The 27,308-nt window shown below is 39.0% G+C and overlaps 1 protein-coding gene across 1 annotated transcript in view; it reads right to left on the bottom strand.

Moving 5' to 3' along the window:
• TAF4 (TAF4 RNA polymerase II, TATA box binding protein (TBP)-associated factor, 135kDa) overlaps window positions 1-27,308 on the bottom strand; it is a 37,990-nt gene that overhangs the window by 9,226 nt on the left and 1,456 nt on the right. The window contains exons 2-10 of the mRNA XM_009893459.1: window positions 25,276-26,364; window positions 8,065-8,231; window positions 7,419-7,538; window positions 5,562-5,681; window positions 4,646-4,768; window positions 3,503-3,592; window positions 2,127-2,378; window positions 506-650; window positions 24-138 (exon numbers count right to left, since the gene is read on the bottom strand). Coding sequence (XP_009891761.1) covers window positions 24-138; window positions 506-650; window positions 2,127-2,378; window positions 3,503-3,592; window positions 4,646-4,768; window positions 5,562-5,681; window positions 7,419-7,538; window positions 8,065-8,231; window positions 25,276-26,364 — 2,221 coding nt within the window. The remainder of the gene's footprint in view (window positions 1-23; window positions 139-505; window positions 651-2,126; window positions 2,379-3,502; window positions 3,593-4,645; window positions 4,769-5,561; window positions 5,682-7,418; window positions 7,539-8,064; window positions 8,232-25,275; window positions 26,365-27,308) is intronic.

Genomic DNA, 27,308 nt, shown 5'->3' with positions numbered 1-27,308 from the left:
CAAATAAGCGTACGGTTCCTCACCTAAAAGAGCCTCCCCCAGGTTCTTTCAGTTTATTCTTCTGAGCAGCAGCTACTTGTGTCGAAACGGTGGCAATAGCCTTGTTTCCAGGTAATACTGCTGGTTTTACCACAGGTACTGCAAGAAAACAGACAAGATTTGCACTCCATCAAATTCGTATCAGAGTTCAGGTTTACAAGCCAGTCATGGGTAGCAACAGCAACAGGTCTGGTGCAAAGATTTTACCTCAATGGTTTCTGTCAGCACTTCACCCACCTAAAAGAGGATCCTCCCACCCAATTCCAGTACCCTACAACTTCTCTGACTGTAAATGCCGCCCTGACATATGTGTATCCCCAGCCACTATGGCGCTACGCACTGAAGATTTCAGCAGTAGCACAACAGCCATCATACAGCTACAGGGCACTTCAGAACTGACGTTCATAAACCAGACTTCAGTTAACGCTATCAAATACAGCATATACCACATATCTCGACCTCTTACCTGTCTGAAGTTGATTCAGTTGAATTTGAGGAGTAGTGAGCATAATACGACTGTGTGGCTGCCGCAATGCTACCATTGGTGTCTGTGTCAACGTTACCTGTGGAGGCCTTATCAATGCCCCTGCTTTTTGAGACTGTTGGATAACCTGCAAATAATAATAATAATAAAAAAAAAAGAACTGTAAACAATCTGAGATATAACTAAGGCTAAGAATCAGGTGGGAAAAACAAACCCTAACAACCAACTTGTCAGTTGTGATCTTAACACATCTGTTCATTGATCTAGAGTCAGCACATTTTAAGGTGTTTAAAAGTTTCTTAATATTAATTATACTTTACAGGAAAACCAATATTCCACTTTCTGTGATACAAAAAAGAAATCAGTAACCTATTCCTATTAAAAAAAAAAACCCACACCACCACCAACAACAACCATCTATAATCAAGGGTCCAGTTAAACTTTCTACATGTGGTTTCTCCATTAGAGACACAGAGGCAAACTGGATCTGTCTGAGCAAACTCTAGAACTAAAGATAAGAGAGCCATGATAAAGACAGCGCAGCTGGTTCTACATGTGCTGTTTTCATCCAGAACCAGCATCAGCTATAGCTGCATAGCTTTCTACTCCCAGATTGTTAGGTTAGACTGACTGTCTGTCAACTGTAGCCATCCTGCGTCTGCACGTGAACTCATAAAATTAGGGTTACATCGCAGTGCTACAATCAGAGCCATTTCTGCCAACTCGTCTTCCGGCCTCAACTAGTTTTCAGAAACTTAATTGCGAACTGCTGGAAAGAAATCTACCAACTGCCTATTTTGCAAGCTCCATTTCTATAATTCTGTAAGTCTTTCTTTTGCTACTCTTGCTACTATTTTATTTACTTATTTAAATTAAAGGCCAAACTATGTTCTTGTAAATCCAGCACTAATTAGTCAAAGTTCAGTTTGCATTCCTTCCTTAGGTTCCTAACCTCTTTCTAGAATACGTAGGTTATAAAGGAAGTAAGGCCAATATAATCACTATTTTTTCTCTTAAGGCAAGTGAAAAATATTTGCGGATTGACAAGAGATCTCTCCTTTTCATTTTACACGAAAATTTCTGTACAGAGCAGCTCAGATGAATACCAAACGTCCCACAAGGAACACTGAAGTACTATGTAGTAAAAAAACCCTAGTAATTTAATAATGTATATTAATTAATACACATCCTACAAAAAGCTTACGCTCAGACATTGCTTTGCTATGAGAAGAGGAAAAAAAAGGTGCTGCACATTATATTGTTCTTATTTGGTTTATGTGCAGGCCTGAGGAAGTTATTCGTTCTCCTCTTTTGGGGTAATCTGTTGTTAGACTCATGAAATGGGTAACCTCGAGAACACTGCTCTCTCATGGATATTCAGTGATTGAGACAATTTGCCAATATTTCATGCTAAAATATGAAAGAATATAGTACTTTAATAAAAAATGAATTTTAAATTACACTTTTTTTTTTTCTTAGTAGCTAGTTTCTCTAAAGAGGTCAAAGATCTCTGATTGATCTAACCCATCAATTTACGAAGAAAAGTCACTGTCACCAAAAAAAAACCTGTGCAATAACAGATAATGCACTTCAGCTTACGTACCAGTGGTGTAGACTGCCCTTGTTTACTAACACCAACTTGTGTAGGCTGAGTTAGGCTGATTACAGGTTGTTGGAGAGTACTTGTTACAGTTGCAGTCGCCTTCCCTGCTGTGCGCTGAACTGAGGAGCTTAGAAGCACCGCCGCAGATGGAATCGTTGCTATCGTTGCTTGCGTTGTTGGCTGCTGCTGCTGACTTTGTTGAATGAAAGCTGCAGAGTCCGGTGTTAACTGTCTCAAGGCAGGTAAACTCCTCTGAAAAGAAGAAAGGAAAGAATTTGCTTGAGTATTTCAATCCTAGATTACACAAGAAAACACTAACTGTAGAAAGCGATGCATTTCATTTCAGTCCATTACATCAGTCTGGGCGCACCTGGAAAAAACATGATAGCAGCGTGCACAGAAATACCACACTATTTCACATTTAAAGGTAGACAGAATGGCATTATCTTTAGTTGTGGAAGCTTGGATATCATGAGCATCTATGTTATGCAAGCCTATCCGGAAGCCCTGGGATGCAGGCAACAACCCAAGCCCATGCCGCTTGCCTCGGTTGCGTTACTACGTATATGCCAAGCTGTAACATGTGATGGCTTAAAAGACATACTGGAACACTGGTGAAGATTTCAGAACAGCTCAACAGATACCACAGTCTTTTACCGGATTCTTACATTAGTTGTTTTCTTATGGTAACAATTTTTGTCTTCATGAGCAGCTCAGGGTTGATCGAGCATTTAAGAACCCAGATACGTCACCACACACATATCCCTTAATCATACGTTAGTCAAGCAGAGTTATACTCTTGCCATACAGTGCTGCTGTACTTTCTCTGATTTTCAGATGGTAAATGTTTCAGAATAAACATTATTTTAAGATGTGTCCAATTACTATAAAATTTATGACAAACAGGCTTTGTTATCAAGAAGTGACAAATTTCCTGTTTATCCCTCCAAACAGGTATACAGCACAGGCAAAAGAGCATAAGTTTGTTCAGAAGGTACAGTTTTCCGTACCACTCGATCCCTTGTTTTCTTTCCAAGACTAAAGAGAGGATGATAAATCAGTTCATAGGTTTGATGCTATGGAAAGAAACTGCTTACATGTCATAGAAAGAAAACTTTTCAGATTTCTCAAAAGAGCTACGATGTGACACTATGATAGAAATTACATTATTGACTGTGCCAGTGAATCATACTAACAAACTTGGAACCAAGAGGCAGAAATATTTTTTAAGGGAGCAAAAGCCTAACCAGGTACCATTTAAAACTTCCATTAACACCATTTTGGAATTCCACCTATACTGGTAAAAGATGTGCTTGAGTTTATAGCTGCTGATATGTAAGCACAGAAATACATACAGACTAGTGAACACAACTTACCTTCAGGAAAGGCACAAGGTAAGGTTGAGGTGAAGAATTAAGTTCTCTGTACAGCCTACTGGTAAAGTCTTCTGCTTCAATTTTTCCATCCTTCAAGACAGAAAATCCAAATGAACGAACTTGTAGAAATGAACAGATTAACAGTTATCCACACCAAAAAAATTTTAAGACTTAACAATATATTGAAAATCAGTGGGTTTATCATCCATCACTATTTTTAGTTATCAATAGCTTTATGGTAGTAACTAATTTTACTACAAATTTCAACTAGTAAGACCTACAACCCCATCTTTCCTTTTCTTCTTCCTATCTTTCAGTCAATATTAAGAAACACCTTCAGTTGTTCTCACTGTTACAGAATGTCCTACCTATAGACCAAAGACCCACGTGGAACCTACAGGAATACTTCGTGGTACCCACAATCAGCCAACTGTCAACTGCTCGGAACAGCCGGGCAGCCCCGACTTTGGTGTTCCAAAGGTACCTTTTCCAAAGATACTATAGTTCCGCCATTCCAAATAACTACAGTTGCGCCCACCATATGCTTAAAAGGCAGATGTCTCTCACCATATTAAATATATATCCCTCACAGGAAGCCACACTTTGAATTAAGGTCTTGTGACAACCTCTGGTTATCACAGGATAACATCTGGAATACACAGCTGTACCTTAACTTACAGGTTGCTAACAACTGGGCTAAGCAACGCCAGTACGGCTTCTATAAATACTAAGTATGTCAAGCTTTTACATTCGCTTTACATAATATTACTGACTTTTTTTTCCAATAAAAACTTGTTATTTCCTACACTCAACTACTGCACTAGTTGTAGTGTCTTCCCTCAAGTACATAATTAATCTTTTTATTCACTGTTTTATCAATAAAAAAACGTAGAATTTAAAGAGTCACCATTTAAATTACTCACACTTCAATTTAACCCACATTCTCATGCATGAATATGAGCAATAATGTCCAATTTACAACCTTAAAGTTTATGCATATATTTTACTTCAGAAGAAGCAAAGTTTCAATTTGATTTATCTCAGATTTTATAATCTCCCTCCTTTCAAAAAAACAACCCCTCAGTTTTGAGTCTAAATTTGCCCAGATACTGTGTCTTACAACTTTTAATGAACTTTTCTTACCAGCAGGTTCTGTACCAATTCTTTCACGTTAGCCGCAGTCTCTGAAGATTGTTTTCCAGATGATGCCAGTTTTATTAATGTGGACAGAAAGTTTTTGCATTTCTTCACATTTTCCATAGTTTCCTGTTACAGGAGGAGGGGGGGGAAGAAGGGGAAGAGTTGCAGAAGGGAAGATGAATTTTTTTTAATACATGATCTGATCGCGTAATCTGAGAAATAAAGTCCTTCCCTAGTTCATCACTTCAGAATATTATTTATAGATTCGTGTCTCTCACCACTTAAGACATAATCAGACAAAAGTTATCATTTTGCTTCACATGTATGTATGTATTATACATTTTTGTTATCAAAAGTTAATAAATTGTGATTCTTAATGAAGTTAGGAAACGCCAAGTATTTTAAGAATGGCACATTGTGTACGGCAAAACATGTGTTTTAGCCGGACAACAAACAGTAAACTCTTCCTTCCCAGTGCATAGCACAAGGGCACGGACTCTCCCTGATTTGCAGGCCTGGAAACACGCATCTTGAACGAGTCAGTGCCAACTTCTTATCCCTTCTCACACTGATTCTGCTCTGCAGCGCTGAACAATTCACTTTTCTATTAGGTTCGGCTGGTATGTTTTTAAAAGAAAAGGAGTGCTTTACAGCTGTTACAGTAATCAACATTAATACTTTGACAGCTGTCAAAATTCAAGTGGCCTGTGTTCACACTTTGTAAATTATACCGTTCAACTAAGAGTCTACCTTTTCAAGGCCAATAGTTCACAGAACTCCTGCACCTTTACTACTCTCCACTCTTTATATATATATATACCTTTATATGTGTGTATATATATGCACACACATACACATATATGCGCCTGTGTATATGTGAATGAACAAAACAAGATTCTAAGTGCACTTGGTATCTTACTGTGGCAGCAGTGGAGGTTGCCGTTGTTCCTTGCACTGTTCTCTGAGGAGTTCCAGTTTGTACAGCTGTTGCTGTCCCCAACGTAGTTGTTTGTGCAGTACCACCCAGAACAATCTGAGGCTGCAGAGAATACAAACATAAGATTATTTTACTTTACCAGGATCTGTTTTTCTGAACCATCAAACAGAAACTGAGCCACAGGACAGTAGAACAGCTTTCTATATAAAAAGAAGTTACTAATTTCCCTTCTGTTGCAGTGGAAAGAAAGAGCCACCAGATGGCACAAAACACTACACATTCAAAACTGAAATCCTAAAAGTTGATTAAGAATTGCAGGATTTTTGGTTACTGAATAAAATGGCAAAATAATACCATAAACATACCCTCATACACCATGGTGTCAAAACACAACTAAAACGAGCACCGAATTTCTGTGAATGCAGTAGCTTTTTTTGCCTGTTCCCTTAAATGCCACTTTCAAAGGGAGGAATTTCTAAAAAGGCACAAGGGACGCAAAAGCTCAGGTCCTATCTAGGTCTTTTTGATGAACAATAGGACAAAACATTTTTCTAGTTTTGTAGACAAGTTGGTAATTCAAAGCAGAAATAGCACCTTTAAAGAATCAATATTGTAAACACGCACTTTTCACATACACAGTTCATTCGTGGACTTCCAACACAGTCTAATTACTAACGACAACCCCATCTGAGAGAGAGTAATTCTTACCAAGCTAAAGCTAGCTCCCAGAATTTTAAGAAATCATTTGTAAACTTGCTCTTTATATAGGGATGCACAAGAAAAGAGGCACCAGTGCTGCCAAAGCTAACTTCCATTGGTATTTTAGGAGACAGAAAAGGAGACAAGGATTTAAGTTGTCTCATTTTTTGAAATCAGGACACATGAAGTCCACGGTATGCTCATTACAGCAAAAAATATGCAGATGAAATGATTTTTTTTTTTTTGTCCAGTATAACAGCAGTGCAAATTAAGGAGACTCAGTTAGGTAAATTAACTCTTAGATCTGGAAAGATCACTGGCATAGGCAAAGGCACTCTGAGGGGAAAAAGGTTAACTGGATGCATAGCAAAACCTGCATGTTTTAAATTAAAACTCTCTAATCCTGTCTACTCAAAGGATGAAGAAAGCACAATGAAACAGATTAGGCGACAGCAATCATATTGTATCACTGTTGCCTGGAAGCCATGTGGAGAATTTCACACTTTTGCACTGTGTTTTAAACTCTTACCACCACCCCTCAAAAAAAAAAAAAAAAAAATTCTCCAAGAAAGCCTATCGTTATTACAGGCCAGGCTATTAGAAGAGACCCGACGGTACTGAGACACCTCTATTTATCCTTGAGTTATCAAAATCTCCCTAAGTACACAGACCAAAGCAGAGACTCGTGTAAGAGGGAGAAGGCTTGTGGAAGAGAAGGCTACCAGTGCAGTCTTTTTGGTAATTGCAAATTTTGCTGCAGAATTCCGAGGACTACAGATCCGCCACAGAAATAACATCACAGCTCCAAATCCAAAGGGAACTGGTGTCACTTTCTTGAGGCAGAAAATGTGAAGGTATTTTATTTTAGTCAGTACTGTGATTATACAAACTAATAACAGAATACCTTTAAATATATATGCATATAGGTATAATGTGAAATAATAATAAAATTATACATATATATCCAAAATATACAGTAAATTGAGATCTGCAAATGTTTTAGAAAGGATAATCCAGAAGATATTTCTCCCATGCACTTAGTAATTATATTTCCTGTATTTCTGGCAGCCTTAAGCAGGTTTTCAGCTAATCTTAACCACTGATGTATCTCATGTATACAATAACTTTCTACAAACTCACTTGCACAACAGGAGGACGCTGTAGCGTTGTTGTGGGTTGCACTGTTGTTTGAGCCTGAGACACTTGCTTGATAATAGTAGTTGGTGTCACCTGTCGTGCAATAATAGGTGTTCCTGGAGCCTGGGGAGGAGGAAAAAAAACCCAAACACATTAGTGCCTTTATTTAAATATAATCTACCTTATCTACTATTTTGTCTCTGGATAGCTGCCATTATTACAGGTACAAAAGAATGCACCTGGACCACTACAAAACTGTGAGAAGAATTTTTAGTCTTAATGCAACTGTGATGATCTCAGTATACATATACTCATATCAACTTTTTTTTTGTTAGTTTTATAAAGAATAAGGATTCTTTGGGGGAAAGAGTTCTACATGTTAACCATATGTAGTCTTGAATGGTTTTCTTTATATCAAACAGTTTTAAACTTAATGCCATTCAGCTAGATAAAAATATTTTTGATGAGTAACCACCGAACTGTAACAGAATTAGAACAAAACGCCATGCTTATGCCACGTGGAAAAGCCTGTATAGCACCAGTTTGATCAATGGTTTCTTCAAATCACTAACGTCATACCTTACTTTCTAGTGTATTCTTCACAGGAAAAAAAATATTAGTTTTTAACACTACAAATTGCTGTACTAACCTGCACTGTCGATATCTGCACTGGAGGAGCACTGGTAGGTGTAGCAGGACGAGGAGTCATAGTATTTTGAGGCTGAGACTGGGCATGAGCCTGTGCTTGCATCTGCGCCAACGCTTGTTGAGGGATCATCAGCAACTGCCCATTCTCACTACGCACAAGTACCATGCCTGTTAAAAAAGAAACAGACACATACATGCTTTCCAAGTATGAAGAACATATTTTTGGGGTTTTTTTTTAATCCAAGTTGGATACATACCGAATTAACGTGCTGTTGAAGGACTACACAGCTAACGAAAGTGGTTTACAATGAAAGCAAAATACCCAGCTGCATTATCACATTTTGTCTAGAATAGCTTAATTACCAAAATACTCTTTCTCTATCAAAATGCTCGGTATGGTGTGCATCAGAACACACAATGAGTCGTATCCGCCCCGATCAAAAAACTCCATGTGATTAGAGGTTAAAATTAACAATCATGTAAAAATCCTACCTGCTCTTTACTAAGAAAATTGTTTTATGAAACACTGCAAATAAAAGAAAATCTTGCCATTAGGCAAGATTTTTCTTTGTTTTTCTTTAAGAGGGGAAAAAAAAAATATAATCAAACATAGGCTTCGCTGTCAACAGGAAAAAAATTGTTTAAGTTCTAAATTAATTTCCCATAACAAATTTAGTAATGAAAGTGGCTATGAAATCATAAGCTTTCTCATGTGCATCTGCAACAGGCTGCGTTGTGCCATGTTACACCCCAAAAGAAAAATAAAATGGAGCGGGAAATGAGGCAGTCATTCCCTGCTCAGTGACTCAGATCAATACACTTAACCCCACTGGGTAGCTATAGAGAACCAGACTTTAACAGGCAGATTTTCAGATGATAGTCCCTCTTTCTTGAAGGTACAAAGAGGATCTGGACAACATGAACAGTTTTCCAAGAGCTCATTCATTCAGCACACCTCAGTCAGTCAACGAGAGCCTCAGGACCTCATCAGCTCTGAAAAAGCCACCTAAGGAAACAAACTGAGCACTCAAAATTAGTTAGCCTTTCTGAGCAACAAACTACAGGAGGAAACTTCACCATGAAAATCAAGAGGCACTACTGAAATCAGGAAGTTTTTCCTAGGTGTTGTTCAGTGAGTAAAAAGCCTATACACACATCCCCAACAGTATCTGGAGGTCTGGACCATGCCACCTCAGAGCAGGACTGCTTCAAAAGAATAAGTTTTTATTTGCTTTTATATTCAGATGTGCTGAAATGTTTATAGACAACATCTTAAACAGTTTTCTTGGACTGTTTGAAAATTAGTTTTAGACTCAAAAAATCCATATATTGATTTCAACAAAAACGAATTCAAAAGAAAAACAGTTTATATTTGTCAATTTGCCCCTAATTTTTTCTTTACATTCTCTACATTAACTCTCTTCTAATGAAGCAGAGTCACACAGAGAGTTAAACCAGTTTACATGAAAAAGGTGACTTTCCATTGCGACATATTTAGAAGTGTTAAAGTGGGATAGCAATGTGCTATGGACAAGAGTTATATCTAGAAACAAATACTCTTAAAATTATTTTCTGTAGGAAAGGAAGAGGGGGGAAAGCTTATTTATAATTTTGCAGGCTGTAGAAATAAATACTCTTAGTTTAGCTGTCAAGTCCAAAAAAAACCATATTCCAAACCATCCCAAACAGTGAGGTCTTTTTGTCTGTAACTTACGTAGGGAGAAGCATTTTCATTAAAACAGCAAAGCCATACACCACCACCACAGCTTACAAGAAATTTAGAAGCCTCAATAGGGAATACAGAGCTTGATCCTGTCACCTGCTCATTAGAACCACCACTACTTTCTCACCATCAGCCTCATGCTACAGGGAGGGAGCTACCAACAAAAAAAACAGAGAAATTCAATATTTTAAAGACTAGAGAGTGACCTGCTACTGCTACCACATCAAGCTAATTCCTGCACAAAGAGGACTTGGCATCCTCTTCCAATGTGCAAACATAAAATCTTGGGAAATGAACTGATGTTGCCCATTTTTGTCATCCCTCATAATAATGAGCTAAAGAAGCTAAACACTGAATCAGTGGAAATCTTCAATATTATTATAATTGAAAACATCAGTACAGTGGAAGTCTGATTAGAGGATCTACTTTCAAGTCAACATCAAATATTACGGCTTGATGATTACCATTTAGTTTCTCGTGATGGAAAAGACCCAATGCAATGCCTGTGCTTTCAGAAGCCCTTAAATGTCACAGAATTGTACTGACATCCCATAAGAAACTTTTTTCTTAAAATTCACCATTTTAGGCGTTCCCTAAGATATTCTAGGGCTAACGTACCATCCCAGCTCTTTAAAGAGTTATATCATTTTTCCTTCCAGAAGCAACATAAGAGATTCTAACTCTATTTTGCATTTGGAGGGGAGGGGGTGTTTGTTTTTTAAACTTCTCTCTCAGTGCAAAAGTGACTAAAGTTACTGGGAAGTGCCAACCTAGAGCAGCTCACCCGTGTGCGAGAACCTTCACAGCACCAGGCAGAGGCACACAGCTCTACGCTACCTGTTCCAGTCTCCAGCTCCAGACACAATCAGGCTCAAGAATGGGTCTGCACTACACACGACTGTCCTGCGGCAGCACAGCCACCCCTCGGGACACCTGTACAGACAACTCGTTGTTTTGCTCCCCAAAATGTGAAAGAGAAAAGAGAGAAAAGGGAGATAACCACAAAATGAAGGTTGACTACCCCTGAAGAGCAAGCACAACGTCTGAACAATGAAATATTCTCCCTGAGCTACATGCAAAATTAGAACATGCCTACACATTAACACAGCACAACTGCTGAAACAGACAGTTGAAAAGCGTATGAAATGTGAGCTTTAGAAAACATATCAAGAAAGTTCAATTTTTAGCAGCAGACAGACAAAACAATCATTTGTAATTCAAACCCGGACTCTAAGCACTATCCTGTTAGATTTCTATGGGAAGTCTGAGTCTTCCCTCAAGTATTAAAGCTATAAAAAAAAAAAAAAATTCATACAAAGCTACATTCATATCTGTCCCTGTTTAAATAGTTCTTTTATACTGCACTCATATTTGATACACAGTTATTTCCAATTTATACGCTTTCTAACATGTCTTTAAGTTAGGGTCTACCACTGATGAACTTTGTTTTTGAAATTTCTGTGCAGAAATTCACGAGTAATACAGTGTGTAGGCATGTAATTTTTGACTGAACACTTAACACCTCTCCAGCCTTCTCGAGAATTCTTTAAAAAGGGAGATGGAGCTGCTCTCTCAGCTTCTCTCCCCCCCCGCCAGCCCAACTAGAGACTCTTTTCCAACTCAATTAGCTAAAAAAGAAACTCACTAACCCAAAACTATACCCAAGCTGGCATTAAGTGGATTTTCAGTGAAGTTCAGAAAGCTCATTGGAGCTAACTTGATTAAGAATTAAAAAGAAAGTCCCATTTATTTCACACTTCTAAACAAAGTCACTTAACTGTCTCTCAGTTGATACATTCGTTGCAACGGAAAAAAGGAAGGGCCGACAGCCACATGTGTAGAAAAAAAGCATTTCTTTCTTTTACATTCCAAAACTTATATTTTAAATATTTAGATACAGGTAAGTATCATAATCTCAAACTTCAATGCGTAAGAATGCAAATGCTCTATGAAGCAGACCAGAAATGACTATGAGGTACTAGAAGACAGCTAGAATTGTACCACGGTACCTAACTTCTCTAATTAAATTCAGCAACATATTTAAAGTAAGGATGAAAAATATGTTTCTGTTTCAAGTTTACCACCTGGGTTTTTGTTCCACAAATGGATGAACCGCTATTTGAGACCAAACAGCTAGTAAAGATCTCTGGAAATGTTCAATTAGAAAAAGGTGACAACAAAACTCAGCCATTTTAAATTTCTGCCTTCTTTTTCCTAGAAAGTCTGATCACGTGTACTCTAAAATCGTATTCACTATTAAAAATGCAAACATTCAAGCATTCTCTCCAACTCTCTCATTAAAAAACTAATTAAAATTAAAATTAATTACTATTTTTGTTAGAAGTTGGAGGCTTAACAGAATCCTGAAAGAGGCTCATATTTTAGTTTGAATTAAACAATTCACCACAGGTCCAAATGAAGGATTAACAAAATTGAGTTGGATTGCTCCTCATGCCGAAAAGACATTCCCCTGCCTAGTACAACGGTCATCTCATGTGTTCTTGTTGTGGAGACCTTCCCAGATCTCTCCTGTTTGCAAGAGTGTTTGGATGGAAAAGTTCATTATTATACGATGTAGCTGCATGATTCTACACGGTGTCACCTTTGCCTCTCGCTATTTGTATTTCCATTTGCTAATAGCACTTCCGAATGTTGTGCTTTAGGGGGTTTTGTTGGGTTTTGGTTTGGTTTGGGTTATTTGTTTGGGTTTTTTTTTAAATTAATAAAACTTGCAAAATCATGCACTGGAATACAAAGTGAAGACCACTGGCCACATGACATATCAGAAAAACACAAATCAAGCCTTCTAATGCCTTCCTCTTCCTTCTTTTTTTGAAACATGGCTTCACTTAGCAAAGACTAAATAAAAAAAATCAGAATAATAAAGGAAGAAGAATAAAAAAATATTTTTTTAGCCTTTGGAGATCACTCTAGAAAAGAGGGTTATTGATCATAAAGTTCCAACATCTGACAAATCTTCAAATCCTAACTAGATTTGCCAGGAAAGTTCATGAAGAGGTTATCTTAACGTCAAAGTGGTTTGTGCCTTAAGCTCTTAAGCACATACTCGTTTGTGGCAAGATGCTGCAAACATTTGACATGGCCAAAAGAAAAAAAAAAAAAAAAAAAATCAGATGGCAATCAGAAGCAGGCTGTGCCATATTAGCAGAAGGAAGCTTTAGAACGGTACCCCTCCTGTATTGTCAGAACAGATTCTGTCGCAACAAAAAGGTAAGCAAGTGTCTGTAAGGTTATGCAAGTTGCTATCACACACACCACAAAAACCATATAAAGCAAAGGGGATGAGTCAATACTCTACAGATGATTGGATCAGGCTATACAGAGACCCTGGAATGACAAAACCTTTATACAGGAATGAAGTTTCTAAGATTTTCACAACACAAAAAAGCTAATATACTATAGAGACAGCTGGAGAAAAGGATAACTGCCTATACAAACTGCAGGAATAACTTTCAGCAGAAGCGATCTATATGATAGGGGCCCTTACTGCAGAAAAGGAAATGATAACCTGGTACCGACATCAACAATGTCCAACAATCCACCACTCCTCCTCTTCTGATAACTGACCCGCCTGGAAAAGTTCTCACTCTATAGGAATGAAAGGCCATGAAAAGAGGGAAGAACCTATCAAAGCCTAGTCCACTGCAGCTCCATGAAAAACTGTGTAATTAAGGGAATCTTCTCTAACACAAGACAACTTTTAGCAGATTTAGAATTATTTACACACCTCAAAGAAGAGCACCTGTAATAAACCGGCAGACATGTAGCAGCTCACGAAGGATAATTTATACACCAACTCACGAGAAACAGTGATTACAAATAAAGATGAATAGCAAATGGCAACACAACTGTGGATTAGGTGTTACTGAAAACACATTATTTTGTACCCGATGAGAGATGTGCACCACTACATTAGATGCACTATCCTAGTTTAGGTGCTTTGAATCTCAGGTGACCTGTGCTCAGCAACAAATCCAGAAAAATCCACTTGAACTTCCTTGCCAGAGACTTTGACACCGTCAGTGATCCAGGCTCTTGAGTTTCATGAACAAATGGAGCTGGTTTGTCACTTCTACAAAGGTGTCTCAGCTCCACAAGGACGACCATAGCACTTACGGAGAAGTCTACACAGTGCAGCTATCAGCTCCTGCAAACGAACCACCACTGTCCGCGACTTCCCCTGCTCCAGAAGCGCTTGCGCTGCACTGGCACGGAGGTCTCAGCCTGCCCAAACTGAGTTCGCAGCAGACACGCTCCCTGCTGAGCTGCAGGTCTCCAGGCCAGCGGAGCGCCAGGCGGTGCTAGAGCTGTCCAGCACACCGCAGCCACGCGGGACACGGTACCAGATTCCCTCACCTCTTGTTTCAGAGGAAGCAATGCATGCTGAGGTTTTGCACACAACTGTATTGAGAGCGCACAGCCCGTGCTATGCCGAACACATCTTAAAGGTGCCTGTGAAATGTTCAGCACCTGTTGTGCTTAAGGTGAGCTGCAACTTGGCATGAAAAACACATGACTGTCAGGTGTTGCTCCAGAGCATCTCTAATACAAAGCACTCGGAGCATCTCCTGACAGGCACTAAACTTGGCACCATAGTGAAGACTGGCATGGCACAGAGTTTTGGACAAGAACTTCCTCCAAAAAGCACATCACTCCTTTCACTTTTCAATTCATGTCACACTGGAATAAAGTCAAATTTTACCCAGATACAACGCCTAACAGTTTTGGTACAGCGTTAGTTTACTACAGCATTCCACTCCGTTTGCCTACCATCACTCTCCCCACATGCCCAATCTGCACACACAGATCATAACTAACGGTTGCTGCCTGCGAAATACTAATTCTTGAACAGCTGATTTAGAATTATTGCCAACATAGATGAAAGATACATTCTCAAAAATCACCAAGAATGCTGACTGCAGTGAACAGAAAATGTGTTTTGTACAGACCAAGTACACAAGTTTACATTACGAAAAACTGCTTTTGGTTTTTTTTTTTTACTGGAGTCAAAAGACAAAAGACTCAACTTCATAGTGAAAGCTTTTGCTTATTCTCACTATGCAAAAATTCCATTTCAAACTACAGAACTCGACTGTACTGTGTAAAAAGTGAAGAAGTGAATCATTTGTAAAGTATTGATCCACAAGTCTTTTAAGAATATAGTTAAAGCAATAATGTCATGCTGGAGTGCCAAAAAGACACTGTATTTAACAGTGATCCCATATGGAAAAAATCTTACGCGCTCAGTTGAAAAGGTGTGCAGGAAGTGTTCTGGGAAATATGTCATTTTATATAGAAACAATTGACAAACACTTCAACAACAATGCGATTTGAAACTATTCTGACTTTTCCAGAAAGCTGTATTCCTTGAAAGTGTGTTAACATTCCTTTCTAGTCAAGCATACGAAGCCAAAACACCAGAGTACTGTGTAAAACTGCAACCCAATCATCCACAAACCTGTCTTTAGTCTGATGCAGAAAGAACTAAGAACAACACTATCAAGAGCTAAACCAATTACTTTAATTATTGATCTCAAAGCGATTCAGATTTACCTTTGCCATTAATTTCAATACACTCACATCAAACAATAATGCAGTTATACCAAAATCAGATTTGTTTTTGAGAAAGGAAGACACAAAATAAAGTGTCACTAATTCTTTTCATCTGTTATTCTAAATAGTAGATTTTAAAGCTCAACTAGTCTTCATGTCTGGCAAACAGTTTATCTGTACCAAGGCATACCAACGTCAGTGCTGTTCAAGCACCTGATGAAATGGGAACAGGCAAGCTACTTTGCATTTGCCACAGTCTGCGTGCAAATGAGGAGTAATGCATTAAATCCGTGTTATCTTCCTTCAAAAAGCAACACCCTAAAACAACTAAGTACATGAAAACCTGAAAAAACGCATTTCTTTAATTTGTCCCCACGGTGACTGCCCTGCTCTAGGTGACAAAAGCCTTTGCTGATGCCACCTTTTCACCCAGAGCTGTGGAGACCCGACGTTAGAGGGTTCCACCGACCGACAGCTACCCAGGGCAGCCTCAGCAGAAACGTTCCCTTCAAATCCTCCTCTGCAGAAGCAGCCTGCAATTTTATGACTCTCACTGCCGATACAGAAGTTATTCTTCTTTGAGAATACGCCAAACACTACACCTCAAATACAAACTATCACCCTGGACATGATATTACATGTCATTTGGCTGATAGCAACACTTATTAAGTAGCACTGCTTTTTCAGTTAGTCTGAACACAGAAATAAAAGTATTTTCACACCTGTAAGTTCAAATGCAGAAAGCTTTTAAACAAAATCAAGTCTAGTTTTGATTTTTACTAACCATCAAATGCACAGTCCTGAGTAATGACTAAGCTTAATGACTGGGTATGACTAACACTTATAAATAATTAGTGCCTTCTCTCCCCCTCCCCCATGGAGGAGAGGGAAGGAAAGAAAACCAAATGATACGTTGGAAAAAAGGAAGAATGAAAGGAAATAAGAGGTTGAAGTTCACGGCATGAACACTTGCCTCTTCTTCCAGTCCACCCTTAATACCACAGCAAACATGACGGCACATCTGTTTATTAAAAACTAACAGCTCCTCAGGCTTCTCTATAAACTTCTGCACAGTTTAGCCACTCTCAGCCTTCCTACTGCAGATCTCTTCTTCTGACCTCCTCCACTGATGCCTCAGCAAACACTCCTCTGGTCACCTCCGTTGACTCTTTCGCCACAGGTGCTGCAGTTCCTCAGTGCTGCTCCTTGGAGTCGGTACTTCTGACTCATGGGAGTACAACTGGTCCCACTCGCCGCACCGCCACTTATGCCGAATGCACCTGATGTTATTGCATTCTGAGAGAGGCACTAAATCTAACCCTCCCTTAGAGAACCATTTGATTAATAAACTGAAGGAAGGTGTGAAGACAGCTTACTACAGCCTTGCTGCCCCCTCAAACCATTTAAGAAAGACTAGAGCTTGGCACCACACCTCATTGCTTAGCTTTTGTTTATACTCTGATATCTAGAGCACACATTTTTCAACCGAATCTACACTGCTTGCCTGCCCAGAGTCTATCCAAGCATGTGCTTTATTCTGTACAAAAGTACTGCGACGGCTTTTAACAGTTCGACTACTCTCAGAAGCATATATTCATCAAGTTATAATGATAAGTTAGACCACTTTTACTAGAGAGATTTACTTGATTCTGTACAAATCTTAGACTAGTCACGCTAGCCATGTACAATACTACTACATACTGAGGCAAGTTTTATGTCACTAGTTGTCTAGGTACTGCTTACAATGTGTTACTGAAAAATAATATTATAGTAATGCATTTTAAGGAAAAAAAAAAGCATCAAAATTAAAAGGTGCATGATGTTCATAATTTGCAGTTCTAATTCATAAACAGAGTTCTACACTGACAAGAAGTTATCCAATTTTTATCAATACACTTTTCCAAATGCCACAAAAAGAGCTTGGCAACTGCACTAAATCCTCTACAAATACACAGTAAAAGGACTGTCCCTGGGTAAAAGGATTTATAACCTATTTATGCACTTTGCTGAGAATCAGCCTTTTATGTTCAAAGTGTAACTTTCTGATCACTGGTAATACAAGTACAGAAACACATCTTTTTAAAATGTTATTTCTAGCCCGACAACAGTTCCAGAGCCAAAGATTATCTACGTTTCTACAATGCCTTAAGACAGCTCGGTGAGGTGCTGAACTGCCTGTACAGATCTCACTGCAGAAACAGAATGCAGCTGTATCAATTCCTTATGATTATCACATCTTTCTTGACTATTGATAAGCCATACCATTATATAGTGATGGTAATCAAGGTTTTGTTCTCACCAGAAAATATTCTATATTTAAGAAACCCTTAGTTAAAGGCACAAATAAAGCCTCAAGGACAATTATTGCAGTTCACATAAAATACAACACGGAAGACCACTGAAGAAATTTACTCCAAGACAGGAGGCTTTGTGGTAAAACTTGGCTCTTAGTTCCCGAGACACCCATACCACCAGAAGACAACCAGCATTTCTGGAAGGAAATCACCACAGAATAGAACCAGGGTAAAAGTTTCCATTTTAAACTGAGGTAAAACTGTCCTAAAAGTTTATTTTTAAAAATAAATAAATAAATAAAAAAAATTTTGGTCCATTTATGTATCCATTGTCTCAATGAAAAAAAAAAAAAAAAAAGCCTCATCTGCTTTGAAATATGGGTGACCACAGAGTCCTTACACCTGTTTTATTACAGCCTGGTCTGTGCACAGTTTTTATGCTTCTCAACATTTGAGCTGGAAATGGGACCACATTGCCACAATAATATACTGGTACAATCTCCAGAGGGGACACCACCGTATTGTTGCAGAAGATGCTTACTGTGCAAGCTATTCTCCTTCTCTTATGAGGAAGCAGTATGCAAGAGGGCTCATACCACTGGAACTGTATCCAGACAAGAAAGGTTTTACAACAACTTTCAAGAAACCTGTATCAGGATGAATACACTACGGCTTCTTGCATTTAGGCAAGACCATAACTGGTTTTAAAATAAATTCAAATTAATGCATTAACAACCTATAACGACACAAAACCAAAGCCCAAACATCCCCACAGCCGCTGCCTCTGTAAAACAACTGCGTGCAGCCTGTCAAAGGGATGGAGACATACTGAGGCTTCGCTCCCAGAAGTGCACCACGGAAACTTCGGCAACATCCATAGATCACACAACTATTTGTACACAGGAACATCTCTGTGGCTGTGCACAGAAAAAGCCCTTTGTAACTTATAAGTGCCACATATTCTCTCTCGAGTTTGGCCTTCCTTCACACACAGCTTTACAGTTTATAATACTGGAATAGCTGTCTCCTAAATACACTAAAAATTCCTCTCTATCATTGTCTTCAGTTGTGAGAAACACAATTTTCAATTTTATTTTTCTATTCAAATTTCCTTTCACAAGAGATAATACACCTCACATTAAAAAAAAGTTAAACTTGCTAACACTTACTGTCTTCCACCTGGCAAAAGCCTTCTTTTTAACATCAAGCAAAGACACCAAACTCGAGGAACAGATTCAGATAGATAAATGGAGTTATAAACATTCATAAGGTTTCAACACAGAGAACGATCCTGACAAGAGTAGTTATTTTCAGGTAAAAATGCTGATTTCAAGTATTTCCAACAAAAACTGCATATAGTAACAAAGTTTAACGTGCGGTGTTCGTAAGTCACTTCTACGTCTAGTTCCTACCAAGCAGACTCTTAATATTTGATCACGCAGTGTTTATGAGGACAGAAAGCTAGAAAGCAAGCTTTCTGCAAGCCAATCTCTTCTCTTTCCTAAAACCCACTCAGGCCAATATCAGTATTTTCAACTGTGTTCCTGAACTACTTCATACATTTTTTAGGATTCTATTTACATATCATTTCCCAAAACAGAGAAGAAAAACAATTATAAGAGTTTTCATACACCAAAAAATTTCATTTGAAGAGTCTGTGATACCTAGCAATTTGTTTATCCGTGCCCAAAACTGTTGCATTTTCATCTCAGATTGCTAACTTTGCTGCAGCATCCTGTGTTAGTAAGTGATTCAAGTCCTGGGCAGCATCCAAATTTGTGGTCCTCAAACCAAGATGCTGCATTTTAGAAGCAACCCACATAGATTTCCAGAGATGGAAAACTCATTTAGCTCACTGAACATAGAAACACCATGTAACTTCTAGAGTAGCAGAGTGCAAAATGGCTCAAAAGAAATAAATCACTCACTTCTGGCCATTGACCAACCACCTTGATCGTAAGCCTAGTGATACCCCAAAAAAAACCCCAGAAAGACTACAATTTGAAGTGTAGATAGGTATATGAAACAAATCCATACATGCTCTTCCAAAGGCTGTTAGGAACACCAGTATTTTCCATACAGAACTGAACAATACGTAGCCAGTTAATAGCCTCCGTAGCTTAACGGAATCACAATTATACACCCATTAGATCCCATCACTTAAAGAGACACCCTCATCAGATGTGCAAACCAAGGCACTGGTTTGCCTCATGACACTCATTTTAACAAAAACAGCAACAAAAAAATCCTATCACGCAGCTCTCTGAGTCTTAAGTTTTTTGGGGTACAGAGCTAAGCAATGCAGGATTCCTCAATTATGAAAGTTGCAATAAGAACAAACACAACTTTCAGTGTGGCGACATATGGCAGATCTGATGTAGCAGATTTCAAATAAAGCAGAATGTTCCTTTTGCTGATGCATGATTTGAACATAAAATCCACCCCTCACCCAGAAGATTTCTGCAGAAGAGATCCACAGTTATCTTTCGGAGAGAGAGATACCACTTTATGTGCCAAGTATAGGACTCCCAAGCTCTAATCTTGGCAAAATATCGATTCCCTCATGGCCTTGGGCAAGTCAGAACTTCTCTAACTTGCTCTTTCCCCCAGCTCTAGAACCGAGTTCATACTACTTTATTTACCAACCACACAGGCATGTTGCAAGGATTAAGTTTTGTAAAATGCTTTGAAAATAAAACATGCTATAAGAAGCCTCCTATTATCATTGTGCATTACAGACATTATTTTTAACAAAATACAGCCATGCCAACACAGTTAACAGGCATAATATTGGCAGCACATGCAACATACAGGGAAACTATAATCAGGATATGTTTGAACTCGCTTGCTAGTCAGTGAGAAATAGAAACAACTACATTCCACTACTTCATACTATTTCTTCTGTTCCTTTCCGTATTTCTTCTATTACAGAAATCTGTAGATTTCCTCATCTATCTATACTCCTAGTTACTTTAGGCACTTCTGGGGTACATGTTTCAAGTGCAAAGTAACCCAAAGAATGCCACATTCAGTATGAAAAAGTAACACACATTGTTTTACGATGAAAAGATTGACTGATACTTCCCAGCCTGCTGCCTTTTCTCCTTTTTCTATCCGCTCTCTTCTGTCCGACAGCCTAGCACCCCAACTGCTTACTGAAGAAAACTGAACTGCTCCTGCAGCAGTTATTTTTCAGCAACTCCAGCTCCAAAAAGTATGACTGCTCAAGTCAAAAGGACCTGAACCCATGCTTTAAATTAAGCAGGTTCGCCAATTTGAGTTAAATTTAAGTTCAGGTAGTTTTCCCATCCCAAAGCCACTATTATCAAGGCCTAAGTGAGAATCTTTCTTGGATAGCTAACACAAGCTAAAAATCGTCGGTTTCTACAAGACTTCAGCTTCCATTTAACCCCAAGTGAAGCTTCCAGGCTCTAAAAGCTGTGAAGAAAACCTTGAACCTGCAAATAGATGTAGTCCATCCTCCAGGGACCGCTGATGTTTAGCGCCAATGTTCCTCCAGGTACCCTTTACTTCTAGAAAAGCACCAACAGTAAGTTTAAACCAACTGTAAAGGCTATTTGCATTAGTACTGTTCAAAACTCCAGAACATTCAATTTTTAAAGGAGCCCCGCCAGTTCCACAGGTGGGAAATGGCCCATCTTGTAGTCACAAGTCAGAGACGCCTCCAGAAAGAAAGCTATGAAGAAGTCCAGTCTCATCCCCTACCATCAGCTACGGGCAGATGCAACTGAGTTTTGTGAAAGTAATAAAGAAGTCTTACTATTAGATAATAAAACTAAATCTGTGATAGCAGTTTTACAATAGCTGCACAACTGCATTACTGACTGCTAGCATGGTCACAGAAGTAAAAAAAATTACATAAAGACAACCTCTCCTATCTGCTATCTTCAAACAGGACTGAGTGTCACAGAGTCTTGTTTATTCAGGAAAAAAAAGAAAAAGTGAGTTTTTTAGGATCAACCCAGCAAATTTTCATAAGTCCTAACATTCACTCAGAAGGTAAAAGAAAAGAAAAGATGGGGACAGGGTAAGTGAAGGTTTCTAGATTTCAGTTTCACCTAAGCTAGCAGAGAAAACTGTCCAGCCCTACAAGCTCTATATTGTTCTTACTGTACAGCTACAGCACGCTCTCCAAGATGCTCCTTTGTTTAAGCAAGCACCTTAAAAGCTTACTATGAGATGTTCGTACATAAAAATAAAGCAGAAGAGAACAACAACATAAAGCATCTTCAAGAACAGAAACCAAATCTTTGAAGCCTCAAGTTGACAATACTGCTAAAGTAAGCATAAACTCATAGACGATGGCTTTGGAATTGGATTATAGCATTGCTGGAGAAGATAGTAATTTAAAAAGTGATTTTTAAGTGCACAAGTTTTGTCATTTTACAAGATGCTTCTACCATGTGTCAGCGATGACCTCTAAACACTTCATGAACTCTTACGTTGCAAAAGATTAATCTTGGGCCATAATCTCAGTTACAGTTTTCTGCAGACACTTCTGAGCATCTGTAACAGCAGAACACTGACTCAATGCTTTAACAAACTCATCCATTTTCCTACCTCATACCATATTATTGTACGCAACACATTTCACATTATTGCTTGAAGTACTCTAAAACAAAGAACTTCATACAATTTATTTTCAGTCACAGTTTCAGAAGATGTTGCATCCTTAAATTAGCATTGTACAAAGAGAAACTTGTGTTCCTGCCCCCTAGAAAATTATAGGACAATATTTTCATGTCTTTGCTACAAAGTTATAAATAAGGTTATTTTTGAACCTTCATTACCCAGATCTGTCCAACTGGACCACAAAGTTCCAAACACGGGCTCCTGAAAAACAGACTAAGCGCAATAGTGCTCTTCCCCAGAGATGTCAGTGGTGGAAAACCATTATTAATGTACAGACGCTCTGAAGAGTCCAGTTTCTTTGAGAAGCAATATACCAGAATCCAGTAAGGTCACAACAACTATGGCCCATTAGCTCTTCAAACACCTCTAATTTCATCAGTCAATGTTTGTTGCACAATTGCCTTGATGCAATACAAAGCATTATTCTGAAAGTAATATATTTTAAAGAGCGTCAATCAAGCTATTTTCCACATGCTCTGCATAAGAGAACATTTGAAACCTTTCAAGGTTTCTAATGTTCCAGTTCCAGGTTAATAACAGTTACTGACATTTTATATTCTGCTTTCCATACATGTGAAACTGTAACTGTATTTTGGAGAGTTAGAAACAATAAATCAGGGCAAGAAAATAACTGCTGCTTATTGGTCAAACCTTGCCTTAGTGTTTGTAAATCTTGGTGTAAAAAGCAACATGTGCAGTGTATGATCTCAAGCTATTTCATGCACTTACAAACTCTTATTAGCATGGACTACTAACTTTTAAAAACACACACTTGTGCAAGCAAATTTGATGCATACAGTAGATGCTCAGGATACAAGCACTGCAGGTGCAGCTTCATACTACCAAACTGCCTTTAAAAATCTGGCCTATGATGCTGTAATTTGCAATACAATTTCAAAAGCGTAGTCATCTATTCTCCTTTCACTATGAATGTATACATACTCTGCTAAAGATTAAAGCAGTTGCATGTGGCTAGACTTTCAGAGGTGCTCAGCCCCTGCACCTGGGAGATGTTTGCAAGAGCTCAACATCCATCAGTTCTTAAGTGTTCTGTAAGAAACGCCTTATGCAAAACATTTTCAAAGTTGGCTACTTTCACAAGGTATGAAAATGTAAACCAAAGCAATTTAAAAAAAAAATCTGTTCCACCAAAAAAGAAAATCCTTTCCAATATTAAGTCTGCCTTATCATGCAAGAGCCCAATTTCCAATTTCTACGTATTCAGTCATGTATACTTGCTTATTTGAAGAGTCATGCTATTCTTTTGAAGTTATAAATATTTTTAAAGTATAGGACAGACAAGAAAAGTGCTTAATAAAAAACCTCAAGTGTTTAGAACCTGTATTGTTTTACTTTGATCTATTGAGACCTCCAAAGAAGCAATTTATGGTCCAATTATGCTTAAGGACTGGCAACGTTGCTTTTAAGAGCAACACATTTCAGTATGCTATGGCAGTTTGAAAACATCAGCTACCTGGAAAAAAGGTCCCACTGGACTCAACAGCAGTATTTTTCCCATAATCAGGTTTATAACGCAATATTAGTGAAAACATAGGTATACATGGCAATAGACTGTAAATCTGAAAAATCTTTTGATACATTGTGGCAATAAACAAATAAATAAATAAATAAGGCTTTTCCAGCCTATCAATTTACAAGCTTCAAATTAAGGACTGGGATTTCAAGGTCTGAGTTTTACTGCTATTTTTTAAATTAGCAACGTGTGTCATTCAAATTACTCATAGAGGAAATGATCCTCTAAACAAAAAAAATAAGGAACATTTATGCCAGTTAGAACTTAGATACACAGAATGTCTGACAGACTTCAAACTACACGGCATCACATACCATAAACAGTGTATTACACAAAAAGATGGTGTGTCGTAACAGAGTATGGTTTCTGATCTACCTTATGTGACAGGTGCATTGCTTTAAGGTTGGTTAGGAGTTTCAATAGATGTATTTTTACAAAGACCAACTGAAATGGATGATAACCACCACTGATTTCATTTGGTGCGAGTAGTAAAATTTAATTAGCTGTTCTTTGTATACTGCCCTGAAAACACTGAATAGTAAGAATACAGCTCTTACTATATATTATTAAAAAGACAGGGAACTGTGTAGGTTCACACGAGTATTTTCAGTTAAAAATGAGACTGCATGCAAGTACAAGCCTGGTTCAAAATAACAGCAAATATATAACCTTAAATCTCCAAATCTCAGATATTTAAGGAGGGACAGTTCTCGGGAAAGAAATGCTTCTCATCCTGATTTTTACTCACCCACTGAGTTCAGGACTAGATTCCTTGTCCAGAGATGCTCAGCGCTAAGCATGAGACTAGCTACTACAAAAGCTGCAACCCTAGACACAACAGGGTGAGGTAAGGACATAGGAAGACTGCCTTTTGTATCAGAACTCCAGTGACTAAAAAGATCATCATAAGCTTCAAATCTGTGAGTTTGTAAGTCAGACTTTGAAGGTATTTAAAGCAAAAGAAGGTAGTTTTCTTGTGTTGTATCTGCTGCTTCTCTATTCATGAGAGCTCTGTGGTACTGGGGGCACGCAGGGACAGAGAGGGAACTGAACAGCACGTGAAGGTTATACGAACTATTGACAAAATCGCCTTAGAAGTCAAAATACCTTACGTGAAAATGAAATAGCAACATTTCATTTGATAATATTCTATTGTCATGCTTTGGCAGTTTACAGCTTCATCTCATATTGTAAAAAATACCAGGCAGAATTATTTTCAAATTATTACTGCTGAAAAGACTTTTTGATCACCCGAAATCATACGCTAAGTAGTGGAATGCTACTATTCTACTACTCAAAACCAGACGATTCTCATTGTTGATTGTAACGCCTTTTCCACAATTCACAATTAAACAGCAAGAAATCTTATTTGGATACTTTCCTTCCTGCAAGAAATACACTTTCAAAATAAAACCCTTCAATCCTCTTACTTACCTGGTGGTAACTGAAAATTCTGAATGTTAGTTGGATTCTGAGGTGGCTGAGGCAAACGAGGTGCTAAAACTGTAGGAGTCAAAGTTGCTCTGATTCCACTCGTAGTTGCTGTTGGAGTCCTTGGCAGACTTTGTGCCACCGTATTGGCAGTGCCTTTAGCCATTCCTGTGGGGGTGCCAGGAGCTGCAGGAGGTATCCCACCAGGATTGGGAGCAACATTGGAGAGCCCAGCTTGCATAGTTTGCCCAATAATCATGTTACCCCCTGTAGTACTGGGCTGGCCACCAGTAGCCAGCGTCTGCTGTTGGGATACTGCCTGGACTATAGTTTTAGGAGACTCAGATTTGATGACCTGTGTGGCAGGAGCTGCTGGCACAGTGGAACCAGACTGGCTGTTCACAAGCGATGTCTGGAGGGAAACTCCAGATCCCACAGTGGCTGTAGCAACAGCAGGAAAGCTCCCCACACTGATGGTTGAATTGATCACAGTATTGCTCCCGTTTTGAGTGGCTGCACCAGCTGCAGCTACTGTGGGTCCTGCTGTGTGAATCGGTGGCCTTACAAGCGTTACCGTAGGCGCCCCAGTTCCAATGCTTGGTGGTGGCTGCGAGGAGATAACTGTGGGCGAGGAGGAAGATGCAGAGGACACAGCAGTATTAAGGAAAGAAGTCTGGATGACAGTGTTGGAAGCTGATGGCAAAACAGCATTAACAGTATTTCCTTTTCCCACAGATCCAGGTCCGTTGTTAACGAGAGGGGCAACAGCAGGTGCAGAAGCAGGGTTAGCAGTCACAGGAGCCCCAGCGAAAGCAGCACCTCCTGTATGGTGAGAGTTCATCACCACGTTACTCCCATTCAAAGTTTGCACTGTCGTGGTCCCAATCTTTCCGTTCCTGGTGGACAAGGCAGTTGCCATGGTGCTGATAACCACCGATTTGCCCTGACTGAGGGTCCCTGGAGCAGCAGTGACATCAGATCCTCCTGCTGCTGCAGTGGTGGTGCTGGTGCTCGTTGTGGTGGCTCCATCCAGAGCTGAAGTCTGGGACCTGGTGTTATGATTAATAACGCCCCCTTGCACTCCTCCTGCTCCTGCAAAACAACAACAAGGTTAAACAGAGAGAATGAGCAAGAAGAGAAGTCTAGTGAAGACAGAATGTTCTCCCTCATCACCAAGTCTTCTCCATCTCCAAGGCGGCCTGCCTGGAGCCAAGAAAACAGGACGGAGCACAAACTGAAGGTAGCTTTGAAGACATTATCTTGAAGCCTCCAATTTCCCGCCCGAGACTGACAGATTCAATATTAATTGTAACACCCCTGCTTTCAACACTACAGTAGGACAAAATAAGGAAAACAGATTTGATATGAACCAAGGAAAGGGAGGAGGAAGATCATCTTAGACCTCTTGTCCATTCTAGAGACTGCCATCGCATTTAGCAGCAGGACTGCAACTGCAAGGAGGGAAAAATGGCAATGGAAGACACATTAATAAGACATATTCCCTATGCCCAGCACACGTTACCCTCTAACCCTTTCACCTCCTACAGGGTAAGTCAGTTAGACCAGGAGGTTCAACAACAGCAAAATATGAAAAAGTGAAAGAAAAACATGAGCCTGCCAAGATAAGAAGTACTGCAAGGCCTGAAGCACGTTTCCAGAAGACCCCTCCACTTTATTACAAAATGTGTTCTTCTAGATCTGAAGTTCCCTCAGCCAAAGGTAGTTAAAAATAAATAAATAAAAAGCAAAGCTGGTTTTGAGAAGGGACAAGATGATGTAGCTTCTTGTCCTGAATAATCCTCATGCCCCTTGATGAGGCCTGGTGTTATCACAAGTACAATCGCACAGAGTCCAGCTCCTGGCCCTAAGGAGACAGAAATGGGAAAAGAATAGCGACAGACAGACACGGAGATGCATGTTATAAGGGTTAAGAAGATCCTCCTAGAAGAGCTTCATTAATCATGACAGAAGGTCTATAATATCTTCTTACACTTCAGCAACAAGAAAGAAAGCAAAAAAAAAAAAAGGGGGGGGGG

Source organism: Charadrius vociferus, unplaced genomic scaffold (assembly GCF_000708025.1).
Source record: "Charadrius vociferus isolate BGI_N301 unplaced genomic scaffold, ASM70802v2 scaffold259, whole genome shotgun sequence".
NCBI lineage: Eukaryota > Metazoa > Chordata > Aves > Charadriiformes > Charadriidae > Charadrius > Charadrius vociferus.
The sequence above is the reverse complement of the archived record's forward strand: the minus strand, read 5'-3'. Positions and strand labels throughout refer to the sequence as shown.